The sequence below is a fragment of the Paramisgurnus dabryanus genome, chromosome 10 (assembly GCF_030506205.2).
Source record: "Paramisgurnus dabryanus chromosome 10, PD_genome_1.1, whole genome shotgun sequence".
Lineage (NCBI taxonomy): Eukaryota > Metazoa > Chordata > Actinopteri > Cypriniformes > Cobitidae > Paramisgurnus > Paramisgurnus dabryanus.
In genome coordinates this window covers 13113623-13141486 of record NC_133346.1, presented here as the reverse complement: position 1 = coordinate 13141486, position 27864 = coordinate 13113623, and the positions used below count along the sequence as shown (strand labels likewise).

General features: G+C 36.3%; 2 protein-coding genes across 4 annotated transcripts; one reads left to right on the top strand and one right to left on the bottom strand.

Moving 5' to 3' along the window:
- Positions 1 to 27: 27 nt before the first annotated feature.
- On the bottom strand, positions 28 to 17456 carry fgf13b (fibroblast growth factor 13b). 3 transcript variants are annotated; one of them, XM_065258064.2, is made up of 7 exons: positions 16774 to 17456; positions 16403 to 16567; positions 13717 to 13884; positions 8597 to 8707; positions 8412 to 8515; positions 4448 to 4646; positions 28 to 1703 (listed from the first exon to the last, which is right to left on the bottom strand). In XM_065258064.2, the coding sequence occupies exons 2-7, from the start codon at positions 16452 to 16454 to the stop codon at positions 1567 to 1569; spliced, it is 771 nt and encodes a 256-aa protein (XP_065114136.1). In that variant the 5' UTR covers positions 16455 to 16567; positions 16774 to 17456; the 3' UTR covers positions 28 to 1566. The 3 variants fall into 3 exon arrangements, with proteins under 3 accessions (XP_065114136.1, XP_065114152.1, XP_065114145.1); XM_065258073.2 differs by lacking the exon at positions 13717 to 13884 and having other exon boundaries at positions 30 to 1703; positions 16774 to 17014; XM_065258080.2 differs by lacking the exons at positions 13717 to 13884; positions 16403 to 16567; positions 16774 to 17456 and adding an exon at positions 11780 to 12295 and having other exon boundaries at positions 29 to 1703.
- Positions 17457 to 19673: 2217 nt separating this feature from the next.
- Positions 19674 to 27135, top strand: f9b (coagulation factor IXb). The gene is made up of 8 exons (XM_065258051.2): positions 19674 to 19834; positions 20499 to 20665; positions 20747 to 20771; positions 20898 to 21011; positions 21365 to 21499; positions 23170 to 23420; positions 23594 to 23717; positions 25669 to 27135. Exons 1-8 carry the CDS (start codon positions 19768 to 19770, stop codon positions 26223 to 26225), a joined length of 1440 nt encoding a protein of 479 aa, XP_065114123.1. The 5' UTR covers positions 19674 to 19767; the 3' UTR covers positions 26226 to 27135.
- The last annotated feature ends 729 nt before the right edge of the window (positions 27136 to 27864 follow it).

The following is a 27864-nucleotide window of genomic DNA, read 5'->3' as shown; positions in this document are numbered from 1 at the left end:
GTGTATAGGAGAGGGATTGGTTCACGTAACCACATATACATCTGGAGTTGCTGTTCTTTGGAAATAGCGCTACACTGTCCGAAAAAATGGTCAAAAATACTACCTAGCTCTCACTGGGACCGTACCCTTCCAAAAAAACACCTTTGCACCTAAAGAGTTCATATTAGTGGAAGAACATATTGGTATTAAATGTATACATCTGTACCTATATTAGGACCTTTTAAAGGGTATCTCCCTAGTGACAGCATGGGGCCATCTTTTTTTTAAAGTGTATAAAGTGCAGAATGCCTGATGAAAAATCGAAAAGCAAACATAATGAATGCTCTGAACATACAAAACATTTTATTCGGTGCAGCTTCTTAAATGTACAACAACTAATAAACGGGCAGGTAGCAGGATAAAACGCATACTGTATATATATACACTTGTATTTTACTCCGGTATCCATAAGAGCACATGGTTCAATATTATTAGTTAATACACGTAGCCACACAACATGCAGTGTCCACTGTCCCCATGCATTAAAAATGCCTTATACATACAAGAACAAAAGAGGAATTTGACCGAAAATATATCCAGGGTTGCTGCCTGACTAAAGTAGATAAATTCTCATTCATAAATGATTTACTTACGCATATTTAGCCCTGTTGAAACAATGCTAGTTTTCATTTCATTTTCATTCACAAAGAACAGCAAATGCCTGTTTTATTAGAAATATTACCTGGGTGGATCCTAATCAATAATTTAGACATTTTCTTATTCGAGTTTCTATCCAATATCCTGGATTCCAAAATAAGATAGGTAGACAGATATAAAGCAGAGATAAATCATACATACACAAAGAGTAGCCTTCAAATACGCCTACGTGACATTCATTCTTTTTGTATTCGTAACCATCTGTCTGAGAAAGCAGACATAAAATAACTCTCATCCGTACATAGGGACTAATGAGATCTTTGGTGTGCAAACAGACCAAACTCTAAATCTTTTTAATTAGCAGAATAGCGATATGTGGCAGGAGGTTAAAATCACAGTAAGAGACGACTCCAAGAGGGGCAAAACGGCTCCCCTAAAAAGCACACGACAATGCATCAAAAAGGCTAAGCAGAAAGACTTTTATCATATGTCCAAAACCTTTGGGTTTCTGCTTCTACCAATAAATAGGTCTCAGAAGCTGCTATCATCATTTTGCACTATTGAGTTAGCATCCCTAGGAAAAATGGAGCAAAACGCACAAATTGTGTTTTTGTAACAATGTCATGGAAGAGGTAAAGACCTAAGAGAGAACCACAGCTCTGTATGCTACACATGGAAATGAGGATTGCCCACAAACGCAGATCCCCACGTCAGTAAGATGGCTTGATTTCTTTGTCTCACAAGGTTGACCTGCAGAAAATCGTACAATGTAGGTTTTCTTGGAAAGATTTCGCACTTGAGTTCTCATCACAGTGATTTCAGGAAACACTTGCTAGCGACCAGCTTAGGGTTTCGCTGCACTCTTGTAAACGCATTTGTGCTGTTTTGTTGATGGTAGAGTCCAGCAGCCGTACAGCAGCAGACCGCAGGTTATGTCGACTCATTGTGGCTCAAAGTCTTTCCGCCGTTGAGCATAGCCGAGGCGCTGCGGCTCTTGGTTGGTGTGCCGCTTCCGGAGCGTGAAAACTCGGTCAGGTCGTGGAGTGACGGCTCTCGGTACATAGCAACTGTAATAGGTAGACACACAAGTAACAGGTCTTGAGTTTTACTTATTATGCACACGGTGAAAATTCCTTGTTGGACATTTTTAAGTTGAATCAACTTGAATTTACAACTTTCTTGAGTGAAGAGTTACTTAAGCTAAAATAACCAAGCTAATTCAACTTTTTTTTACAATTTATAGCAACTTCTCGCTAGTCAAATTGTACTGTAAATTTAAGTTGATAAAACATAAAAATTTAGGTGCAACAAGGAATGTTTACAGTGAGATGAAACGCTTTGGTGCGTTCCCACATGTTCATGCGCTGGAAGGTTGCTGTTTAAAATTAGTAAATCAATATCTTCTATTAGTGCCCACAAATGCTCTTACGTTGCACAAAAACACCTAATTGCCGTTAAAAAACCTTTATATCAGATAACTTTGGTTTAAATTCAATTGTAAGAAGCTCCCAAGCTTATTTCAAGTAGAGGAGTGTCTAGTTCTTCTCACTTGTGACTGCACACATGCATCTGCAGTTTCTAATTTCCCTTCTGACTTACCCAGGCACCAATTTAATTTAAGGATTGAAAACTTGCATACTTCTGTGTTTCTTAGAAACATTATGTTTAGGGAGTAAAAAGCAACTGAGTACCCAATTGCATTTGACTTTGCTTCAATATGTTACCCAAATGTGTGCAAATTGGATACATTTACAAGTAAACAGTCAGTGCGCAAGTTATGCTGTTTCTATTGCCTGTCATTTTTTTCTAACTTTCTTATTGCTTGTATGCATACAAAGCCCTCATTGCCTATTCATAGCTCTTTGTAATTCAGAGCCAAAATTGCAAGAGATAAGATTGTGTCATAACACAAGTAACCCCATACAGAAATCTGATATAGGGCCATGAACAGAATGCTTTATATTTGCATATATGACTTACATATTTGTTTAAGACATGAACTGTATACTATATGTAAATACGGAGCAAAAAAGCATGGTTTTCACTTATACTTAATCGAATATACAGGTATCTATGCTGTAAAAAATGCAGCATTAAGTTAAAACAACTTGGTTTTCCAAGTCAACCTATTATTTTAAGTTTTGGCTTGTAAAAAGTTGAAACATATGTTGATTTGACAAAAAGCTTCAGTGTATCCATACTTGTGATGTTGCTTGCAGAAATATATTATATATCAGTGGTTTTCAAACTGGGGGGGCCCCAGTTTTATGACATTTTATGAAATACATTAATTTACCATGAATTCTGTGTAATTAAATGTAAAAGAATAAGGCTACTAACCAAAAGCACTAATTTTTTGTATAATTTAATGTTTTTTTTATTAAAATGTTGAGTTTTAGAACAGTTTTTTGTCACAAATTTTCTTTGGGGGGCCGCGAAGGAATGCACCGTACACAAGGGGGGCCACACACTGAAAAAGTTTGGGAACCACTGTTATATACACAGTATATTCACTGCATACATACAAAATGCATATATGTAAAAGTATGTGACATCATGAACATATACACTACTATTCAAAAGTTTAGGGTCACTTGACCGAAATGGTTGTCATGATCTTGAAAATGGTTTAATCTGAACGTGAATGCTTAAATCTTTGCAATTATTCTGTAGACAAAATATAAATTTTTTACATAAAGTACTGTGCAAAAGTCTTAGACCACCATGCTACCATTAGATTAGTTGTTTTTGCAATTGTATAGTGATCATATATAATTATTTCTCAGTCTCTTTATTAAAATCCAAACAGAAAATACAGGAAATGTGTATGTAGTATTAAAAACAGTATAAAAGTATAAGCTGAAGTGTCAAGTATTTAGGGTAAACTCCCATTTCACTTGAGAAAAGCAGGGCACTGCAGGATCTCTTGACCCTAAATGAAATTAAATATTAATTTCTAATTTTAATCAAAAACCTTAAAAAAGCTCAAGATGTGTTTTGTGCCAAGAGAGGTCACACTAAATACTGACCGATGCCTGAAGAAGACTTTTAGTACTGAAAATTTTTTGTTTTTAATTTTGTGTACAATGTCCTGTATTTTCTGTTTGTATCTTAATAAAAAGAGTGAAAAATAAATATGGATGCTGGAGCCGATTGTGCTCCGACATATGGTGCTGTAAAAAATTATTATTTTGTAAAGTTTTTATAAGTTATGTCAACTTATCACAAGTCAAAACTTAAAATAGCAGGTTGAACTGACTTAACCTAATTTTTTTACAGTGTACATTTTTACAAATTTTAGACAAAGGGAGAATACACTAAAGATACATAAATATAACATAGTTTGGTTCATTTTGAATCGTCTTTAGTTATAACATAATTCCTAATGTTACATTCGTGTTATAGTTATTCCACAAAGTGAAAAAAGATGAATTAAGATTCAGTCTAAATTTAGTGTACGTATTCAGTATGCTATTTTTAGGGCTTATTATGTACTGTAAAGTTGTTGTTTATATCTACTTAACTAAAAAAAACGCTCAGTTTATCACACCTTTGAGTTTGTATAAACACACTAAGTATGTAAAACAAGACCACACACCTGCAGCATGTAGGTGTTTGCATAATTGCATAGAGTACAGTAGATTTCTTGTGCTTCATCACACATCAACCTACAGAGCTTTAACACATGCTGCAAAGCCGACAGGCTACTTGAAATTCATGCTCTGCAATGGACTAATATCTTCTCAGTATTAGGTAGATATTTTTAGAAAGCTATCAGCCTGCGAAACGTATGGGAGACACTTGAACGAACCTTTGAGAGGTTTGGGGATGAAGTGTGCAGCAGCCTTGGTCTTCTTTACGTGGTTGCCCTTCATGATTTGACCTTCTTTGTTGAGACCCAGGTACCAGCCTCGGCCCGACTGCTGCTGCCGATAGATCATTGACGAGTAGGTCACGTAATAGTTTTCAAACACGGACTCTTTGAATTTGCACTCTGGTGTGAAGTGTTCCTAAATGGGTTGAAAAGACAACAGAGAAATAATCAGTGGGGGGAGAGAGTGAGAGAGAGAGAGAGAGAGAGACCAATGTGCGTGTGTGTGTGCGTGTACAAGTATTTGCATAAGAGAGAAAGTGTGTATGTGTGAGAGACTGAGAGAGAGCTGGCACTGCAAAAATTCATTTATCCAACTTGTCTGTTTTCCAGTAAACGCATCTAAACATCATTAAAAACGCATACTGTGTGATTTGAGATATGTATGCAATTTTGTTTCTCAGGTAAATGGGTGATTCTCACGAAATCCAGATTTCGAAGGTGTCCAGCAAAATTTGTAAAAAGCCCTTGAAGCCAAATTTTTTCACATATAAGATTAAGGTCTGAGCTTACTATAACCATTATTTTTAGAGGATTTTACAAACATTTCTTATAGAATTATTAAAATTTTTTAGATTATCGTTATAAAAAGTTATCATTACTGCAACATAATATTATATTAAATATGTGCATTTACAAACTCATGTTTCGGTAATGAGAACTAAAAAGTTGTCTAGGTGCTATGACAAACAAAATTTCAACTTTTATCTGGAGAGAAAAAAATAAGAACTGCTTACCTGCTAGCCATCTTGACTGTCACAATCAATTATGTCCCTTCCAACAATTTTTTTTTTTTGAAAATGTAAGTTCCTTGAGGGCTTAAACAATGATTGAAAATTGTTGCGGAGGATGAGAAAATTGGTCTTGGACACATTTATATTCTTTATTATTGTCTCCACATTTACCAATGATCACCACATGTTTCTTTACTGTAAATGTTTATAGTATAACATGGACTGAAGCTTTTTATTTTTTAGATTCTTTAATTATAAATATTTCCATGTCAAAGAACTCAAATCCAGTCATGGACAAGTTGCGGTAATGAAAATTTTTGTGGAAAAAACTACAAAATTGGTTTGTATGATGTCATTTGAAATCATGTGCAAAATAGTACATGAAGAGATGTTTGTAACTGTAAGCTTCTTATTTTGATACTCTTACTTTGCATTTACCTTTTTTATCAAAATGTTTCATGACACCTCATGAGTCTAATTTCACGAGAATCACCCAAATGTGTCTTTTTTGGACACTTCTGTTATCATTTAAAATAAAAACTTTAAAAGATGCAAACTGGCTAAACTGAACCTGTGAGATCTCAACTAATATCCCAGTTGTGACCCTGGAACATTTACATTTCATCTGAATAATCAATCAACAAACCATTAATGTATGGTTTGTTAGGATAGAACAATATTTGGTCGAAAATCTGAGGGTACAAAAAAAATAAAAGTTGTCCAAATGAAGTCATTAGCAACTGCATCCACTCACAAAAATAATGTTTTGATATATTTACGAAAAAATGTACAAAAGGAAATGTACAAAATATCTTTATGGAGCATTCCTTGCGTCCCCCAAAGAAAATGTATGGAAAAAAAACTGTTCTAAAATGTAACATTTTAATTAAATAAAACATGTTAAGTTATACAAAGTAGTGCTGTTGGTTAGTAGCCTTATTTTTTTAGGATTAATTACACAGAATTCATAATAAATGAATGTATTTTATAAAATGTCATAAAACTGGGGCCTCCCTGGCACCATCTCGCGGCCCCCAGTTTGAGAACCACTGCTATAAAAGATCAGCCAAATATCAAAATTCCCCTATGATTTACTCACGTTCAAGCAATCCGAGATATATATGTCCATCATCTTTCAGACAAGCACATTTAAAGTTATTTTCGTAAATGTCCTTGCGATTTTGTAAGAAAAATATCCATATTTCAAACTTTATTAACTTTAATAACTAGCTTCTGGTAACAACGCCATCTTTGCGTTATGCGATTCACAAGAGTGTAGTGGGCGATCATTGCCATGGGTACGTTGCGCAGTGACTCTCCAATTCGAATCCAAGATGGCATTTTTACTGGAAGCTAGTTATTATAGTTTCAAAAATGGAAATTTATCTTAAAAATTGCATATATTACCTGCAACAGACCTTTATTAACCCCTTGGAACCGTGTGGATTACCTTTGTGAAGGATGGATGCACTTTTTGGGCTTCAAAGTCAGAAGTTGTTCCCCAATCCCTGTTCCTTAATCTACCATTATAATCTTGTAAAACCAAGGAGATTTACTAAAATAAAATGTGTTTATCTGAAAGATGTTGGATATTTGTTTCTCGGATTGCCTGAGAGTAAGTAAATCATGGGGTAGTGATATTTGGCTGGAGTATTAAGTTTTTGTGGTCCAGGGTCACAATTAATATGTCAAGGCTCAAGGTCAGTCTTAAAGCAATAAAGGAATAGTGATACTTAAATATTTTGACAGGTCAAGAAGTTGAAAATACAGATTAAGATGATTTATTGTATAATGTAGACATAGATGTAAAGAGCAGTGAACAGACATGCCCAAATTTCAGACTAGCATCTGTCGCATCACCTCATTATGATCTGGGGGTAAATTCCTCTGACTGGAACCTTAATAGGTGCTCTAACAATGGCAGCACATCGTCCTGTGTGCTCTCCCTCCTGTTTGTGACGCAGATTGATTACCATTAAACGCCTGAGGCCTGAAACACTTTGCCTCATTCTGGTGGATCAATATATTCGTTCTGGGGAAAACAACCTCGCAAAATCAACAGATGTGCGTACGCCGGCGCGGGCCAACAACATGGGTGCAAGTTTAAGTGTTCCTATAGACATACACATTCAGCTGTATACAAAGTAGGGGTGTGCAAGATATATAGTTTGCAATATTAATTATTTTTTTAACGATGTGCAAAATTGCGTTATCGAGTATATCACTCGCTTTTCAAAAAACATCATTCAGTGCCCATAAATTCTCTGTGTGGAGGTGCATTCAGAGCGTGATGTATGGAGTGTGATATAAATCTTGCACATTTTTGAAGTAAACTATTCTGTTATTTGCAAAATTACAGATATTATCAACATCGAATTGTTTTGCTGTTATCGCACACACCCCCAATACAAAGCAACTTAAATTTGCTTCAGCATTATGAAAATAATGCAAAATAAGTCTGGCCTGGCCAAGACTATCAAAGCTGCACTGCAAGTCTTCTCGATTTCTACTATATGCCAACAATATTGCTAAAATTTATATTTTGAATTAACAGAAGCACTTATTGGCGCTGCACTAAATTATTCATTCAGCACATTTAATCAGAGGAGAGAGGCACTTGCAAAACCAAATATGCATTATTGTGATTTCTCCATATAACTGCTGAGTGTGTATTGGACAGAGAGTGAATACTTTGGGCACAGTGTTTTTTGGTGATGCATCATCTCCCGTGAGCATTCTATAGATAAACGCAATTATATCAAGTGTGAATTATCTAATAAGTTTGCGTGGAGGTGCTAATGAATATGTCTAAATATGTTCTCGTCTTTGAATAGGATTAGCCAATGCTTAACTAAGTAACGAAGACAGATGGTGTTCGGGCAGGAGTTGGATCTCATTATCTCTTCAAGCCCATTGATCGCTGCTGTCTGGGATCCAACCTGCAACCTTTAAGTTAGCAGCTTAGATCCTCAGGCATGAGTCTGCTTCTGTCCATGATATTTTCTAAGACATTGATTTAACTACAATGAGAGGAGCAGGCTGCTCTTCAGACAGAAATTGCTGGATGCGCTCGGAGAAACACTTTAAGCACTCATGGATTATAAGCTGAGCGTTCAGACAAATCCGCATTTGGTGAAGACAAAAAAAGAAAGAAATCAGAGTGTACTTACAGAGGTGTACAGGTAGCCTTCATTGTTCATGGCCAGGTAGAGCTTTGTTTGGACACCCTGTATGGCCACCACCCGTAGCCCAACAGGGATAAGGTTGAAAATAGCTGTGAAGTTACAGTATCACAAAACAGATTTGAACCCAAGGAAAATACGTACGTATACTAAGTCAAATGTAGTGTACGCACCATAACTGTTATCTTCCTCCTTTGTACCATCGATGGTCCCATCAGCCTGTAGCTGAAGATGAAAGCCCTGTCGACTGTGGAGCTTGGTGACTATCCCCTTGAGCTGGGGCTCTGTGGAATCAAAAAAACTGAATTGAGGAGGAGGGTAAAAAGAGAGAGGGATAGAGAGGGGCGTGCAGCAGGATAATATATGAGCTTAAAAAGAAGAGAACATCCAGCACAATAGGAACAGCTTGTGAAAGCCAATGAGTGACTGTTGAAAAACCATAAAATGTGCATTGTGAAAACATAGTGCGAACTGGTGCCAAAAGCATTTGCCAAGCATGCCTCGGTGTTCAGGTGATAGATATCTACAAGTTATGTCTATTATCTGATAACAAACAGCAGTACCTACATTACCTACACAATAAGCAACAGATGCCACGATGGTTTGTTTAAAATAACTGTGGTTTAAAGTAGTTTAAAGCCACTAAACATGTATTAGGATAAAAATGTCCTTATTGTTATGCAAAACAAAAATGATAATGACAGCAAAATTAATTAAATGAATTAACATGATCCTGTTTTGTCTGGATAATTGTGGATAATTATAATAATTCTTATCTCTTTCGTTTTCTGTAATTTTACATTTATTTGTTGCCTTACGCAGGTACCCAGATTTAACCCTTAAATTAGCTTCTTTTAATGTTGTTGGATTAGTGACATTTATTTAAATATTTTTAACTTGAATAATACTTTGTAATTTTAAGGTGTTTACAATTTGAAAGGTTAATCTGCTCAAACTATTTATGGAAACCCACCCGATCAATAAAAAACAAGTTTGTTTTATTTATTGCATTCATACATGTTATTCATTTTAATGGTACTTTACTTTTGGGTATTTTACTGAGCAAAATCTGATAAATGAGCAGCCATGCAAAGTTGGGAAATATTCTAAAAACAATGTTTTCTTAACAACCAATCAAACAAGTCAATGTGCAGACTGTGTCATATATATCTATTTAGCCAGATCACTGACTCAGACTGCTTGATAAAACAAATGACAGTACTGTGTGCCCTGGCAATAATGCAACCTCAGCTTTATAGCTAAACGAAAAGCCAGTGCTAAAAAGCAATGAACTGTGAAATCTCTTGTCTTGTTACTCTGCACAGTGGATTTTCTTTGTCAAGTTACACACCTATAAATTATAACAATAACATGGAGTTGAAGACACATCCAAGGAAGTATTAATACAGTCAGAAATCACTACTATGAGGATGATGGTAATGATGATGATGGTGATGGATGGACATGGTTTTAGGAGTAAAGTCAGACCTGGCCGCCTTCTCTTGCGTTTCTTTGAGCCAAAGAGTTTGACTCTTGAGAACAAGTTAAGCCTGCTGGGTTTCTCACAGTTGCCTATGCTCTTATTGGGGCTGCTGGCGCATCGGCCGGCATTCGCTTTCTCTCGCTCCCTCGCCTGCCTCTTCTGCCGAATGAGGGAGCTGGCGATCGCTGCGGCTGTAGCCAGTTTGGCGTTGTGGTGTGGCGACGCGTCCCAGATCAAAAACCTCGCATACACAGCGTGTTGCGTGTGTTCAGGTCCTGTGTATTCAAAACATTGTCACTGAAAAGAAAATCAGTATTCCGTGATGGACTGCGTAATGGTCAGGAGTCCTCCGGTTCCCCCACAGGAGCTGAGCATTTTCAGAAAAAACATATCACTTAGTTTCAGACATTTACAGCATGTAAACAGTTCATTCAGGTTTTGTTGTTGTGCTCGTCCATGGTGCAGCAGCTCCTGGACAGCAGCTCCACTTCTCTCCTCCAAGGAAAAGAGGCTTCTTTTTCAGAAAAAATTTGTAGATCTTTATAACAGTGCGTTTGCACGAGAGAGAAACGAGTGCCATCGTGCCATGGTCCAAACCTCCCGTACTCCTGTTGGAAGCCGTATGCGCCGATTAAGAAAAATGTGAGCACCTGTTAACTCCTCGCGTCCCAGGAAATAAAGAAATATTCTCTTCATGTGAGAAACAGGGGAGAGAAAGCGAGCGAGAGAGAACAGTGCCAGAAAACTGCAAGTAAGGGCTCCCCGCCTTTGAATAACGCACCGTTTAATTGAAGTTGAGTAGATTAATCGGCATCGCTGCTTATTTTCCCCCCGGCGGTCTCGGCTGGTTCCCCTGCAGATGTGCTCATGTTTTCAGCAGTGGAGATCTGCATAGGTGCTTAATAGTCCCCATTACCAAGACCGCCCAAAATATGGAAATTCAGAGGCGTGGGAAAAACATATATGACTCTGATTCAAAGCGCAGAAAATGTGTCAGCAGTACGATCCATCACGGCATCTAAGCGGTAATATCCACATCCACTGGCGCGGAGATTCCTCTTGTCTCTGCAGCACGAAGCTCATTGCACTCGCAGTGGCTCCTGCAGCAGAGATTCAGTGGGCTGCATGGTGACAGACAGCCCGAGAGACGTGACTGTGGTCTTCAACAAGGCGCTGTGTATATAGAGCATTCACTGAAATCAAGAGTAGCCTGATTTCACACCATCCAGCTCATGTTGTGTTTTTAAGTGGGCAACGCCTGTTCTAGTATAAAATATGTTTGGGTGTGTGCGCGCGGATAAAGTGTGTTATTACTTTTAAGCACGCGTTACGCAGCACCAATACAAACTGTATTGCATAGATGTTCAATTTACCTGCGCTTTTCTACCTTTTAAACATTCTGATGTATTATTAAAGCGACTTTTTCTCTCATGGAAGAACTTAAAGCAACGACAATGTGTTATGTAACATTTCTCCTCAGTTTTCGCATTTAAGGAAAAGATGGGCGGTGCCATTTACTTAAAAAAATTGGAAGCGCAGCAGAAACATATATCATCTCTGTAAATCGTTTCAAATCAAGTTTCAAGGTAAAGTCTAATCTAATTCAGGAATGGAAATCGTACTTTGATGGAAACAACTAGAAAACTGGCGACCCACTTAAGTTCAATTGAACCGTAACATATTTCAGCACCACGGACAGCGCCAAAGACGCACGCCTCTCACTTAACAATAGTATACTTTATGTCAATAAAATCATTAAAACATGCGATATAATATATATTTTTACATGGATATTTTATATATCTGTGCATACAGCTCTCATAAATAAAGAATATTTGCGCCAACCAACAGGCACGGATATCTAAAATTGTACCTGATACTGATCTTCTTAAGGGAAACGCCATACGCATCCACCGATAACTTTAACTCTTTCGCTCTTCTTCACCATGTACATGTGCAAAACAAGAAATAAGGGCGTTTTAAACTTTCAACTAATACTCGTGAGTATTCTGTCCCGTGATCATAGCAGATCATTATTGACAGACAGACCACTATGCGTAAGGCGCCTCATCAATGATTCATTAGATGCATTTGTGATACTGCCAACACTAACATTCACTTCAGGGTCATTCACAGCAAGAAGACGAGCCAGGAGCGTAGCGAAAGTCTTTACAGCGAACCCTCCTAAACCTAAACCTTTGTTGTGATGAATGAATCCTAATCAGGAATTACGTAGGTTTCTCGAGGATTTACTTCAATGTTATGCTTGAGGGCGCAAGTGGGTAAGCTGAATATAAATGCGGTGGCATTGAAGAGGGAAATTCAATTTCAATGCCATAATAGAGCCACATAAAATAAGCCGTGTGTTGGATTTATATATTAAATCAGTCTAATAGTCAACAATAAATAGCAGTATTATTATTGACAAAGGCATGTGGAAAAACAACAGGCCAATAAACAAAATCAATTTGGATACCAAGCATTGCCTCTAGTATATATTATTACTGTAAATAAAAATTACACAGACCTGACTTGTTTACAAACTATTAAAAACAAGAAAACAAAATCTCACAGCATAAGAAACCACAGCAGCCACGTCACGTCACACTGTTCAGAGAGACTAATGAGATATCGGCATAATGAGGAAACAGGATTTTGCTCAAATGGGGAAATTAAATTAGTCTGGCTTTTCTTCCTGTTATGTGTTGGACCAACATGCGCATAAACACACAACATATCTAATCTAATGAAAATCTAGGGTCACATTACAGTCACTTTATCTGCAGATGTTTATGTAATAGAATTTTGTAGGTTTGATTAATAACCATGTACAATAAGTTGTAATCTTATGGTTGTGAATTAACTTATTATGTTAACCAATCACCTTGGTTTATTTTAGTATTTTGAATCCTAAAGCCAAACAAATAAAATGCTAAAAATAAATCATGATAATGTGCCTTTTAAATAGAACCATACCAGGCAGGACCACTCTAAAAAAATTGTGTTACATAGTACTAAAAGCTCGTAATCATATAGTGAAACCATTTTTAATGCTACTGTATATTGCACCTATGAAGAACCATCCTGGGGTGATATAGCACCACTATATCACCAGATATGGTTCTATATAGCACAATATGGTTCTACACAGGTGCTATATAGCACTTAAAATGGTTCCTTTATGATTACGAGCCATTGAACCACTTATACTGTACTTATACTGCTAACACCGTTTGTTTTTATAGTGTAGAAAAAAAACTGAATCATTCATGTTTTTCTCTGGCTAGTTTTCAACAGTTAAGGGTTAGCTGCAATAGGTCTAGATTTTTCGTCTGAGAGAGAAAAACAACCCCACCCTGACAAAGCTCATCTAGCTACTAGGCGCTAAAAGATGTGAAATGAACTGAAAAAAACTGAGCTTATCACAACATGTACTTCTTTAATGCACAGTAGTGCAAAATCAGTGCATACATGCAAGACTCATTGAAGTGGTGGTCTACATGTGAGGCCATACCAAACCAATGCAGCAATGTAGATTTGACCACGTATCACTTACAGTAGCTCTTCAAACAAAACCACAAGAACATTTGTGAAGAGTTTTGGCACTAGTACTAGTACAGCAATGATGATGATGTCTTGAAAAAACAATGTGATGCAAATGTACAGCATTCCTTCACACAGGTGATGTTTCCATTGTGTTAAACAATATATTTCTTCTTTTTGTTTGTGGGTAAATAATGTGAGCTCTGTGTCGATTTACATTCAAGTGCTTTAGAAGGCACAATTGATAAACCTCTCATCTTGACAAACCTTCAATATTCTCTTTTTTCTTTAGTATGAAGATTTTCCAGATTGGACAGCAAAAGAGTTCTTGACATTTATTATGAAATGATGAGTATTCTTTTGGATCTACTGCAATAGACTGAGTTGACTCCACCCGCAACAGAATATACTCCTTGCCATCTTGTACTGTGTAAACTTCAACATAATGATAGACAGCAAATATCAGGACAGTTAAAGCAGGACAAACATGATATGAATTGTAACAAAACATTAACAATTCGATGCATGCGCCGGTGCACGTACACATACAAACAGAAGACAGAGTCACAGACAGCATACACGTTTATAAAGCTGATACTGACATCTGGTGGCAAAGCCATAGATTTAGTAGTTTACTGTGTTTTGTTCTTATTTTGTCACATTTTTTATTTATGTTATATCAAACCCAAAAGCTTATTTCTAAAGTTGAACACAATTTGTGAAACAAATCTTCCAAAATGTTTGTTCTAGAGTAATATAATGTGGGTTTGCAGCATCATGGGCGTAAGTTAAAACAGACCAAATTTTAGGGTGTATAGAAATAGAAAGTATATAGAAATAAAACATTTAAAAGACATAAGTGGGTCATGTTTTAAAAATGACACATACAGCACTAACTAAAGAACAGTATTCTTTTTTTTATACTTTTATATATGTTTTCTTTACTAAAAACTAAAAACTTTTTTACAGCCAGGGACTATTCAGCCCAGTCTCCTAAAAATGCGTATAAATAGCACGAAGTGTAAAACTCGTGCAATACATACGCCAAATTCCACTTTGGCGTGCATATGATACGCAAGTCCTTCCCATTCACTTAAACGGGGCATCTTTTTTTGTCGTTTTATTTATTGGTTTCTCAATTTTTTTGCTATTTTTTACCATTTTCGCTTGGGTTTAGGGTTAGAACAACTTTTTGTTATATAAAAATGACATCCTAACCCAAACCCCAACTCTAACCCCAACTCCAAGCGACCATGGCTTAAATATGGACAAAAACATTGAGAAACCTGTATATTAAATAACCTCATTAAGCAAATCTAAAATCTAACCCTAAACCCAAGCAAAAATGGTTTAAAAAACAGAAAAAAATTGAGAAACCAATAAATAAAACGACAAAAAAAGATGCCCCGTTTAAGTGAATGGGAAGGACTTGCGTATCATATGCACGCCAAAGTGGAATTTGGCATATGTATTGCACGAGTTTTACACTTCGTGCTATTTATACGCAACCTCAGGAGACTGGGTTGGACTATTAGGTTCCTCCAGAAAAGTCTTGTTTATACTTTTGCGAAAGAGCATTCCCATACTGGAGGATATTAATGATTAATCATTTCTTGACTCTAACATTTTAGTTTTTTAAGTTTTTGGTTTAAAGCTCCAAACAGTGGCTTCAAAAAAGCAGATCAAAGGGCACTGTCAAAAAATGGTCAAAATATGTACCATAGCTGTCACTGGTGCAGTAACCTTTCAAAAAGTACAGCTTTGGACCTATTAAGAGCCTCGGAATTATATATTGGTATCAAATATACATATTGATAACAAATTTATATATATGTAATAGTGCATATTAAGACCTTTTTAAATGGTACTGCCCCAATAACAGCTATGGGACGTATTTTGAAAAAAATTCTATGTGTGGATTTTAAAATACAGAATTAAACAGCTAAGTGAATGTGTTTAATTTAGAGTTTTAGAACCTGTATATCTTCTCTTCTTTAGCTGAATCCCCACAGGTCTATTATTCATAATTAAACGTTATGGCTCTTAATGACCCTTCATTTTACATGGCCTCAGAGTAGATGTGCAGATTATTTTTCACTTTCCATGACGTAATAACTTTTTTCTGTAACAACTTAATCAAAGGTAATCTTCTGCACAACCATTTATAGCTCACTCTCAGGGGTTTGAACATCTAATACTTAAGACCCAACCACACACACGCACACTTTTGTTTAATTGCTTAGGTTATATATTCAATAAATAGCCTAAAAAAAGCCTAATTTATATTTTCAGTGAAGGGACCACTGTAGACAGAAAAAAATAGATCCCATCTTTGCTTTATACAGCATGTTATGTATATTTAATGAGGCAGCCTCTCTCCGCCTCTTTGTCACCATGGCAATAGGTACCCAGCCTACATCCGTGAACTGAAGCGCGCTGAGTGCTTAGCTTGTGCATGCCCGTTTGGTCAGGAAAAACGAATAAATACACATCCGTGAAAATGTGCATTCCGTTAACACGCTATAAAGTCTCAAATAAAAGCGTTGGCTTTTCTGATGTTAAACCGTGAAGAGCGTACAGCTTATTTTTGCCACGCGCGAAGCGCGCTCGTGTTTTGTAGTAGCTAGATTTAAAGTGACCGTACAGGCACCATTGTGATCGCAAATAAACATCGTACGCACTTCTTGGTTGTGTGTAAATGCTTGCAGTTGAAGTTACTTTACGCGTGGCCTTGGCCTTTGCAGGTAGAAGTAACCAACAAGCAACGAGTGAATCAATAATGTATGATTTTTCCTGCTGGATTTTTCGTGCGGTCTATTAATTGTAATCGCCATGATTAGCATACAACGTGCGTCTTTGTTTGCAGCAATAGCTACACCACGTTTTTAAGAATACATAAAAATTGCATAATGGGATGCATTTATTTGCAAAAGCTGTTTGTGCAATGTCTTACCCTTGGTTGCATCCTTATCTTCTTTAATCTTGAGTAATGCTTTCCCGCTCATAGATCCCAGTTTTGATGAAGAAATCCAGATAATAACTTGAACCAGACCATTTAAAACTGGCTATTTTAGTGGCCAACCCCTCCTTAAAGACACCAGCTTTTCACTCAACTGCGCTGTTTAACAGAGATATATTCCCAATGAGAAACGTCTTTATAAAGGTTGTCATTTTTAATATATTGTTTACATTAAAGCATGCACACGACCTCCAAAATAAATCATTTGATTTTCTAAACACACTCGTTTTTACGTCAAGTTTTTTTTTAGTTACACATGCATTTGATTTACAGTTGGTCTATAACATCAAGAGCTGAATCCTTACCGTATGTTTGTCGCTACAATCTCTGGCAGGTGTGCATTGCGCTCGGCTTTGTTATGTGACAAAAGACAAGGCAGCAAATCAAGCCGTAAAACATATAAATGAAACAGTCAGTGAGAAATTAGAAATATGCTTTAAAGGCAAACTCCTCGACCACCACACACTACACAATGTCGTAGACTACAGTTGGAAAAGTGCACGATTAGAATTTGAGCGCTGATGATGCGCGCTCTCGTCACACGTCACGAGAGCACATGGTGGTGTATCACCTCCGCCACGCAATGGGTCAATGACGTGCATATTTTTGGGTCTGGGGGGAATTTTGTAATATAAAATTATCTTTATACATTTATGGCATGTATCTCTCTATTCTATAATAAACCTTTTTAGTTTAAATATATTTTCAGTATTTTTAATAATAAACACTAATTTTGTTTTGGTATCTCAAACTTGTAAAATGGCAGCCTCATAAACTGGTGTCAGTTCAAATAATTTGAACAGCTTTTTTGCTGAATGAAGCAGATGTTATGAGTAAAATGGTTAAATGAATAGTACTAAGTGACTAATAAAGAAAGCTACTTGCCTCACCTAATGTAGGTTATCCTGCACTCAACATAAACACCACTTATAGGCCTAACACATTAACGTCCTATCTTATCAAACTTTATATTTTGAAATGATTATTACATTTCCAGCCTTTATACAAAATGTTTTGGGAAGTATTACATAAATCATAAATTTGTGTTTAAAGGTAATGTGTTGCCATTTTGGGTTTGATGCTATGTCATGGTGGGGACCCCCCATAAGGCCTGATTCAATTTGTGCGCTGGTCAGAACAACACTGTGCCTTAACCTCAGGTCAATGTTGGGTCTTGAACTCTGATCAAAGTTGGCCTAACATCAAGACCCAACCTTGGCTTGACATGAAAATCCAACATTGAAATGGCGTAAAAATCCAAAGTTGATCTGACTTTGATCCAACGTCAAAATCCAATGTTGCTCCGCTGTCAATATTCAACGTTGATCCGACATCAAAATCCAACATTGATTTAACGTCAATATCCAACGGTGATCTGACATCGAAATCCAACGTTGATCCGGCATCAAGATCCAACGTTGACTTAACATCAGGATCCAACGTTGATCTGACATCAAGATCCAACAATCTGACGTAAATATCCAACGTTGATTTGACGTCAAGATCCAACAATCTGACGTCAAGATCCAACGTTGATTTGACGTCAAAACCCAACATTGATCCGCCATCAAAATCCAGCGTTGATCCGACGTCGAAATTCAACATTGATCTGACGTCAAAGTCCAATGTTGATTTGACGCCAAAATTCAACGTTGATCCAACGTCGAAATCCAACGTTGATCCGACGTCAAGGTCCAACGTTGATCCGGCGTCAAAATTCAATGTTGATCCAACGTCAATATCCAACATTGATCTCCCTTTTTTACAGTAAAATTGTTTTACACTTTTAACTAAAGAGGATTATAATTTTAAATGGCACTATCAAATAAACAAACAATCAGCATGACACAGAGCGTGCATTTAAACATTATCTGGCAGAGAGACAATGAATAGTTGTACCACCTGACATTTTTTTGAATGGGGATATCAAAAATGATATCATTACAGTGTTGTGAAATGTTTAACAAAACTTTGTAAACACATTGTTCTTTATGTTGATAGGCTTTACATCCATTTTTAAAAGATTAAAAAAAAGTTCTTGTTTTGTCATTTCCCCAACTATTGAGGTCACGTTGGAAAGCCCAATCCTCAAACATCCCCACATGATGCATGACGTTGGTCACCGCTAATGATGCAGTCAGATTTTTCGAGGGTTGACAAACATGTACGCAAAATCAATGATTACTTCCTGCAGGCCGATTTCATGCAGTGATTCAGCCCAGCTTTCATCCATTTCATCACTCACCCAAGATTAGTTAATAATAGCCGAACCATAAACTAAATTAAAGTTGGATAAACATATTTACCATCAATGTATTCACTCACTCTAAAAATGTTGGGTTATTTCAACCAATAATTGTGTAAAATATAGATATTTTGAACTAAATATATTTTACCCAAACATGCAATAACCCAACATTTTGTGTAATATATATTTTTTAAGCAAAATTTTACCACGTTTGTTACATTTTCTTATCTAACCACTATAAATTATGTAGTTTATACTGCCACAAAAACTGTGTTACATAAAAGGGTCAATAACAAGTCAGTGCTACTGCGAGATGGTTGGATATGAGCTCTATAAATGTTTAAACTTTAAATTGTTTTAAACTAGACGTGTCTGAGTCTTTACATATTTTGTATGAGACACTGCCATGCAAAATTTATAGTTGTGTTAGGAAATTGATTTTGACTTACTTGCCATAGATCACAATTGTATATTATAAATAAAATAAAATGCATTTTTTGTTTCCGTTGTTCTTTGCATTTAAAATGTGTTTCAGTTTTTACTTTACAGCTGTAGAGAAGACGACAGCATAAATCAGCCCAGTTTTGTCAATATTAGCTGGGTTCCAAGTCTAAACAGCTGTGTGTCACTCTTTAGTTTTGTGAATCATTAAATGTCATTCATGACTGTAGATGTTGCACGTAAGTATCTACGCAAATATTATCCATTTTACTAATTCATAAAATGGTACAAGGTCACGAAATACAAACTTTAAACGAAATACTGTACAACAAATAAATAATAATAAAATAAAATAAAATACTGTTAAAATCTTCATATATATATATATATATATATATATATATATATATATATATATAGGAAACAATTATTTACTGGAAGCACAAGGATCAACAAAGTCCTGGAGGTTCAGACTAAAAAAAACCCACACACACAGAATGACATATCTGTTTGCATAATGTGCAAACACATTTGTCCTGAACTTTGGAGCAGATCAAGAAGGTATTTTAGACTGTTGGAAAACATTTGAGGGGAAATCAGCACAGAGAAAATGGACAAAATATTTCCTATTGTTTTAATATGTGTTTTGCTTTGTGAAAGCTGGTTTGCTTCTGGAGGTATGTAAACAATAATTTATCATATATGTAAAGTATTTTTATATCATATCTAATCAACAAGTTACATTTTTCAGGGAAATGTCGGTTTTAACACACACTAAAGAACTATACTTTTTTAGTTTAAGCGAGTCAATGTATTGTGTCAGAAAAGAAAAACAATCTATGGGATTTTAACTGAGTTTTAGATGCAATATGTCGTGTCAAAATGTTTGAATCTGATTGGAACCATTTACGTTCTTATGTTGTAATTCAAACGCAACCTTTTGTGTAACATCAGTCCTGCACTAGCAAAAATTAAAAATTAAAAACCACCCTAACTTACAGTAACCTAATACTATTGTTTTATTTGAATTATATGGTTAGTAATAAAATTGACAAGGTTGTTCAGCCTGGCAAGACCATTGGCCAATTCTGTCTGTTTCTGGAATTTTTAAGTTAAATAATGAGGTTTATGTAGTTGCTTCTAGTCGCGTCCATGAGTATACTGTAAAACAAGTATTTATACGTTGTGTTGCAGACTCGCCTGGTCCCAAAAAATCTTTCTTTTATGGCATTGTTTAGCACTTGGTTTAGCATTTTAAGAGTGTACCTCAACGCTATTAAGAGATTATAATACATCTGCATCCAAGAAAGAGACATTGCTGTTTGTGATTTCTTTGTGTAGCTGTGTTTCTGCCAAGAGAGCAAGCGGGCTCTCTACTGAAGAGACAGAAACGCTACAACACAGGTATGTTTGAAGAAGCGAGCAAAGATAATCTGGAGAGGGAATGTATTGAAGAACGCTGTAGTTTTGAGGAGGCAAGAGAAGTCTTTGAGGACCAGGAAAAAACCGTGAGTATAGCAAAAACACACATCAATCTTTACAAATGCAAGTAAAAAAAAATTGTAAGAGTTATTTTTTCTCTGATACAGATGCAATTTTGGATGAGTTATCAAGGTAAGCACAAACATTTGTTTCTATATCTCTCAGACACTCTTATTTCTCTATCAAATGTCTGGTGATGATTGAATGTCTGCACAAGTATAAGTGATGATGATGACATAATGATCATTGCCCCATCAGATGGAGACCAGTGCCAGTCATCACCCTGTGAGAATGGTGGGAAATGTGAGGATGGTATGAACAGTTACACCTGCTGGTGTCCAGCTCGCTTTACTGGGAAGAACTGTGAGTTAGGTAAGATCAATGATGGTCACATTGAGCTATTTGTATTATTCATTTTGAGTAATGGTAATTTTTTATATATTTTTATATTATCACAATTTAAATGATAGTTTAGCTACTTTAATCTATTATCAAGAATGCCAAATTATACAGTGTAGGTTTGGTAACACTTCACAATAAGAATGTATATCATGTTAGCTAATGCATTTATTAAGGTTAACAAATACAACCTTATTGCCTTATTGTGTGTTACCATGTTTTATAGTTATTTTTCAGGATATTCTTAACCTTTAGTGCATTGGTGTTTATTCTCTCTGATAAAACCACATTTTGTATTCTATGGTTCACTCACTTTTATGGTGCAGAAGTGACAAAGCAGTGTAATGTAAATAATGGAGGCTGCATGCATTTATGCTTTGTGGATAAAATCTATGGAGTGGTGTGTGACTGTGCTGATGGTTACAAACTGGCCTTGGACGGCAGGACCTGTGAACCTACAGGTACTAAATCCATATACACTTTTTACATGTTATCTAGATTAGGGTCCCTAATGTCAGCATAGATTATTGGAGCAGCAAATCCCTTCACTTACTGTAATAAAACCAATATCAAGTGTGGGTCTCCCACGAGTCCTTGAAATCCTTGAAAGTTTGTGTATCTGGGGAAAAAAATTCAAGGCCCTGGGAAGTTTTTGAAAATATACATACATAGATACAGGTCATTGAAAGTGTTTGAATCTATTTTATGCAAGAAGATTTCTGGGGAAAAAACCATATAATTCCCTGTGTAGTGTAGGATAATATCATAAAAATTCTAGACTTTTTAAGTAAACGTACTGAACTGTTCGCTTTAAATGCTTATATCTTCGGTATGCGAATGTTGATTCATACCAAAATGCTTTTTTGCATAGATATGTTTGACACATGAAAATGTTTTGGGTTACGTATGTAACTATTGTTCCCCAAGAAGGGAACGAGGCGCTGCATTTCCCCTGCCATTCTTCCTGCGTCCCTTTAACACCATCTTTGGCAATATTTCAGATAGCGATATACTTTCTGTCTCCCGCGTCACCCTGTCTTTGTCGTTAAGCCTCACCATTGGTTGAATTTGATATACACATTCAGACACACTTACCCTTGGAGGCGTCCCCAAAGTGACATAGCGCGAGTTCCCTCCAAAGGGAACTGTAACAATGTATCTTTAAAGGTAACACAATGTAATCTTGCTCTCACTTGAAATGTGTCCCCACATTTAGTCCTTGAATTTGAGGGTATTGGACCTGGAAAGTCCTTGAAAGGTCCTTAAATTTGAAGTTAACCAAGGTTTGGGAACCATGGTCTATAGAACTATCATGACCAAATCAAGATGAAGGGGTTAATCTTACCTTTAATTGTATATTAAATGTGTTCTCGGTTTGTCACGTCACGGAAAAATATGAATGAGTAAATAAAAAAAAAATTTAAATCTTGGAAAAATAGGCCAGATTCACTGATCTCAAACACTGGGAGCGTGTCCGCTGTCTGCGCTACAACCACGGCCACTCGCGGGAAACCTGCCTGTCTCTTTCAAATATCGCTTGCAAATGCGTTAGGGGCGGGGCTAAAACGATGGCTCGATGACACTCTGGAGCCACTGATCATGGCCCCGCCCCTAACACATTTGTCATGAACATACATAGAAATGTGAGGAAACTTTTTAACGTTGTAACTCCAAAATTTAGTACCACATAGGTTCATGTTTCAGCAATACATTTGTAACATTTATAACAACTTTCTGACTTTAGCAAACATATTTAAAGGGACAGTTCACCCAAAAATTTAAATTCTGTCATAATTTACCCACTCTCATGTTGTTACAAACCCGCATAAATTTCTATGTTCTGATGAACACAAAGAAAGATATTTTGAGGAATGTTCATGGACCCCATTTACTTCCATAGTGTTCTTTTTTCCTACTATGGAAGTGAATGGAGTCCACAAACAATTGGTTACAAACATTTCTCAAAATATCTTCCTTTGTGTTCACCAGAACATAGAAGTTTATACAGGTTTGTAACAACATGAGGGTGAGTAAATGATGACAGAATTTTCATTTTGGGGTGAACTATCCCTTTAACATATTGTGTCGTTGTATTAGATCTGGCTTTCAGTTACACCTTATGTCTTTATAGGGCCGTACCCATGTGGACTCCTTGGAAAGACTATTGCTGAATCTCTCAACACAAGGGCCCTTATCAGTGCTGAGGATGGAAATCAGATTCACTCAGTCGATCATGTCAATACAACAGAGCTCAACACAACAGAGAGCAATCCCAATGCAACCATTCATAATGCTACACTGGAAACTGACACAAATAAAACGAATAATGGCTTTCGCATTGTTGGAGGCAATGAGGTGATACCAGGAGAGATTCCATGGCAGGTAAAAAAATTAAATGTCTATATAAGCAAACCACTCTTAAGCTTTCAAACTCCAGGTGCGTTAGAGTAAATTATATGTTTATATGACATTCAAATTAAAGCCGCCCTATCTGAAACCTTTCATCTTTGAGGAACACATGTGCAGCATGGTTTATGTCTCTGTCCTGTTGGCAGGTGGTTTTTATGAACAAGGTGACTAAACTTGCTTTCTGCGGTGGATCTCTCCTAAATAAAGAGTGGATCATTACAGCTGCCCACTGTGTTGAGGGAAAGATCGGAACTTTCATCATTAGAGCAGGTAAGATGGCCTGTATTGCAGCATAACAACCAGTGGCGGCCGTTGACTTGTCTTCCAATGGGCGCAAATTAAAAATATGAGTGTGTTGCGTCATGTGAACCATGTGCATCATGCATCTTGTCACAATACCTGCCTGCTGCATACACGTCAAAACCGCTTATGATAAAAGAGACGCTCACGTTTACAAAATACTTGCAAGACACTAAATTAACAATAAAAACTCTAATTACGTCGGAGCCAATGGCGTAGTGGGCAGCGCTCCGACATATGGTGCAAACGCACTTCCGGCGACCCGAGTTCGAATCCCGGCTCGAGGTCCTTTGCCGACCCCATACCCCTCTCTCCACCCTCTACTTTCCTGTTGTCTCCTACAACTACTGTCTATCAATAAAGGCAAAAAATGGCCCAAAAAAATATATATATATAAAAAAAAAACTCTAATTACACATATGATTAAGCGAGTATATTGCAAACGTGAGCTTTTTTTTAAGCCACTGCAGCAGACTCATATTTTGACATGAGACGTAAAGCACATTAATTTACATGATGTACCGGACACATATTTGACATGACGAGCCACACACACGATGGGTTAAATACATCTTGTGACAAGCTTCGCATCGTTAGTCCTCGAAAAAGAAGTCACCAGCCGCCAACAAAGTGAACAACAAAGTGATGTCCTACACTGCAATACATTATTATTATTTTATTATTGAAATAGTGTCTCATTACACTGTAAAATATGATCATTAAGTCATATCAACATGTTTTACACTTTTTAAACTTAAAAATTTAGTTCATCAACTTTATGTCAAGCTTTAACTTGTTTTTATAAGCTATACTGTAGCAACTCATCACTAGTCAAATATTAAGTTAAGATGACAAATTTGCACAGTAATTTAATACTTCGGATCATGTTTTACTTTTATTAAAGATTTATTCATATTTTATTATGCACTGTAAACTTTTTTTTTGCTGCCTAAAATGTTTAAATACAATCGAATTGGCTTTGCCCAGTTGTCATTGTAAGTAATTGTACAACTTACGACTGTAAATTGGTTGTTTAACCTAAAAAAGTAAGTTACCTAGTTAAAATTTTTAGTTAATTCAACTTAATAATGTTAATTTGACACAAAAATCTTTTTTATTTTGAGTTAACTAATATTAAACTATAGTTAAATTAACTTTAATTTGTAAAGTAACCAGGTAACTTAATTTTCTAAGTTGAACTAACAAATCTTTTTTACAGCGTTTTCACTTATTAAATGAAAGGATTAGTCCATTTTCTTAAAACCAAATTGGCTCACCACCATGTCATCCAAACTGTTGATGTCTTCCTTTGTTCAGTCGAGAAGAAATTATGTTTTTTGAGGAAAACATTCCAGGATTTTTCTCATTTTAGTAGACTTTAATGGACCCCAACACTTAACATAACGTGTTACGTGTGGTCGCACTGGCGCATCACAGGACCGGAGGAAGACGAGAAGTTGTGGTTTAAAAGTGCATATTTTGTATTTTTCTTGCCAAAAATGAAAATCGTTTCGCTAGATAAGACCCTTATGCCTTGTTTGAGATCTTTTAGAGTCCTTTGAAACTGCTTGTTACTTGTTGGGGTCCAATAAAGTTCATCAAAATGAGAAAAATCCTGGAATGTTTTCCTCAAAAAACATAATTTCTTCTCGACTGAACAAAGAAAGACATCAACATTTTGGTTGACATGGTGGTGAGTAAATTATCTGGATTTTTTTAGAAAATGGACTAATACTTTAAGTTAAGCAACTTTAACTTGTTTTTATAAATGATATCAACTCATCAAATCAAAAATGTATAAAAATAAATTAAGATGACTTGTAAAGTCAATTTGATTGTACTTAAAAATAAGGCCACAGTAAGAACATGATGTCACACACATAGTAAATGACACCTATATTGGTATGTTGTATTTCTTAAGGGGAACATGACATCACGAAGAACGAAGGAAAAGAGAGTGATCATTACATAGCTGAGTACCACATTCACCCACGTTACAGCTCTCAACGTAATCTCTACAATCACGACATCGCCCTTTTGAAGCTCAAGACGCCCGTCACATTCTCAGATTACGCCCTGCCCATCTGCCTGGGCTCCAAAGACTTCACAGAGAACCTGCTTAAGAGCGCACAAAACTCTTTGGTGAGCGGCTGGGGAAGGCTGAAATTTGGAGGGATCGAATCCAACACCCTCCAAAAGGTGGAGGTTCCCTATGTGGACAGGACAGAGTGCAAAGGTAGCAGCACTGACACCATTTCCAAATTCATGTTCTGTGCTGGATACAATACTGTACGCAAGGATTCCTGCCAAGGCGACAGCGGTGGACCCCATGCTACCCGTTATCAAAACACATGGTTCCTCACAGGCATCATTAGCTGGGGGGAGGAGTGTGCCAAAGAAGGAAAGTACGGCGTCTATACCCGTATCTCTAGATATATGTTCTGGATAGGCAACACTACCGGGATCAGAACAGGATAAATATCCAATAATGATAACTCGAGCTTCTCCCATACTGTATGTGAAATTGAATTAAGCTAACTAAATTAACAACAATATAGATTGGAAATAGATACGGCTGATTTGCAATGAGTGCAGCAAACACATCTGTGTACATAGTAAGTAAATACAGTTGTTGCAATGAATTAGACGTCACGGGCTGTTCTGTACAGATTTGCCAATATTTACTAGGTTTCATTCATTTAATAACAGCATTGTCACAACCAAGAAAAATATAATTGTTCATCTTCGACGTTGTGCTTGTACATCTAATGAAATTATTTTCGTACATCATATACCACAAATCAAAATGAGATCACTTTTGTCTTATTCATTCATTCTGTACATATTATACACCAGATGTACATGGCTTGAAGAAGTACACCACACTTTTTCTTCTATTGCATTACATCCCCTTCTAATGAAATGGGAAGACACACATGCAAATGATTTATATTTTTTAGTGATGCTAAACAGTAAAAACATTTTTTGACATCAAACTCAGTACTTTTTGAATAGTTAACATAGTTAAGTGCACATTGTGAGTGTGAAGGGCAACGAGTGCAGAAAGAAAAATAATGGAATGGACAAGCTTACACAGTGGGCCTTACATCATTATACTGAAATGTACGATGGATATCATTGAGAAGAACTGACCAAAATTTAGTACTTGTGATGAATTGCAAATAAAATATTAACCAAATATGCACCTTTTAGTTAATTTTAGTTGGGCCTTTCTCAGAGAAATATTTTGATGCTTTGATGGATGGCCTTCATCGCCTGGTTATGTAATCTTGGTTATGTTTCATTTATGTATCTTTTTCAAGTATGTACTTTGTCCCAGATGTTACTCTGAAATTTCTTTAGAAGAAATAAAAACAGACAATATACAGTATGAGACAACTGGTCATAAAAACAAGATCACACAGCTATAAAATAGCAAACAACAGAGATATTAAAGGGATAGTATTCTCATTTACTCTCATCTTGTTACAAACCTGTATACATTTCTTTGTTTTGATGAACACAAAGGAAGATATTTTGAGGAATGTTTGTAATCAAACCAAACAGATGCCCCATCGACTTCCATAGTAGGAAAAAGAATACTATTGTAGTCAATGGGGCTTCTGATTGGTTTGATTATGAACATTCTTCAAAATATCACCCTTTGTAAGAAATGCATACAGTTTTGTAACAACATGAAAGTGAATAAATGATGACAGCATTAAAATTTTTGGGTGAACTATTCCTTTAAAGTGATTAAAGTCACTCATGATTTCTTTTTCCTAAAGATCAATAACGATTCTTCCCAGCAAGCAATAGCCATAATTTCACCTTAGACCCAATATATTCTAGCTATTAGTAGCCCACTTTAAGCCAAAATAAACAAAAATTTGGTTACATGTTGTTACAAGTCAAAAGTTATTACAGGGTGTTTGGGTGATTCTCGCGAAATTAGACTTATGAGGTGCTGATAAAAAAAAGTAAATGCTATCAAAATAGGAAGCATGCAGTTATAAACATCTCTTCATACTCCTTTTCCACATGATTTCAAATGACATCATACAAACCAATTTTGTTGTTTTTTCCACATTTAAGGGGAAAATTTTCATCACCGCAA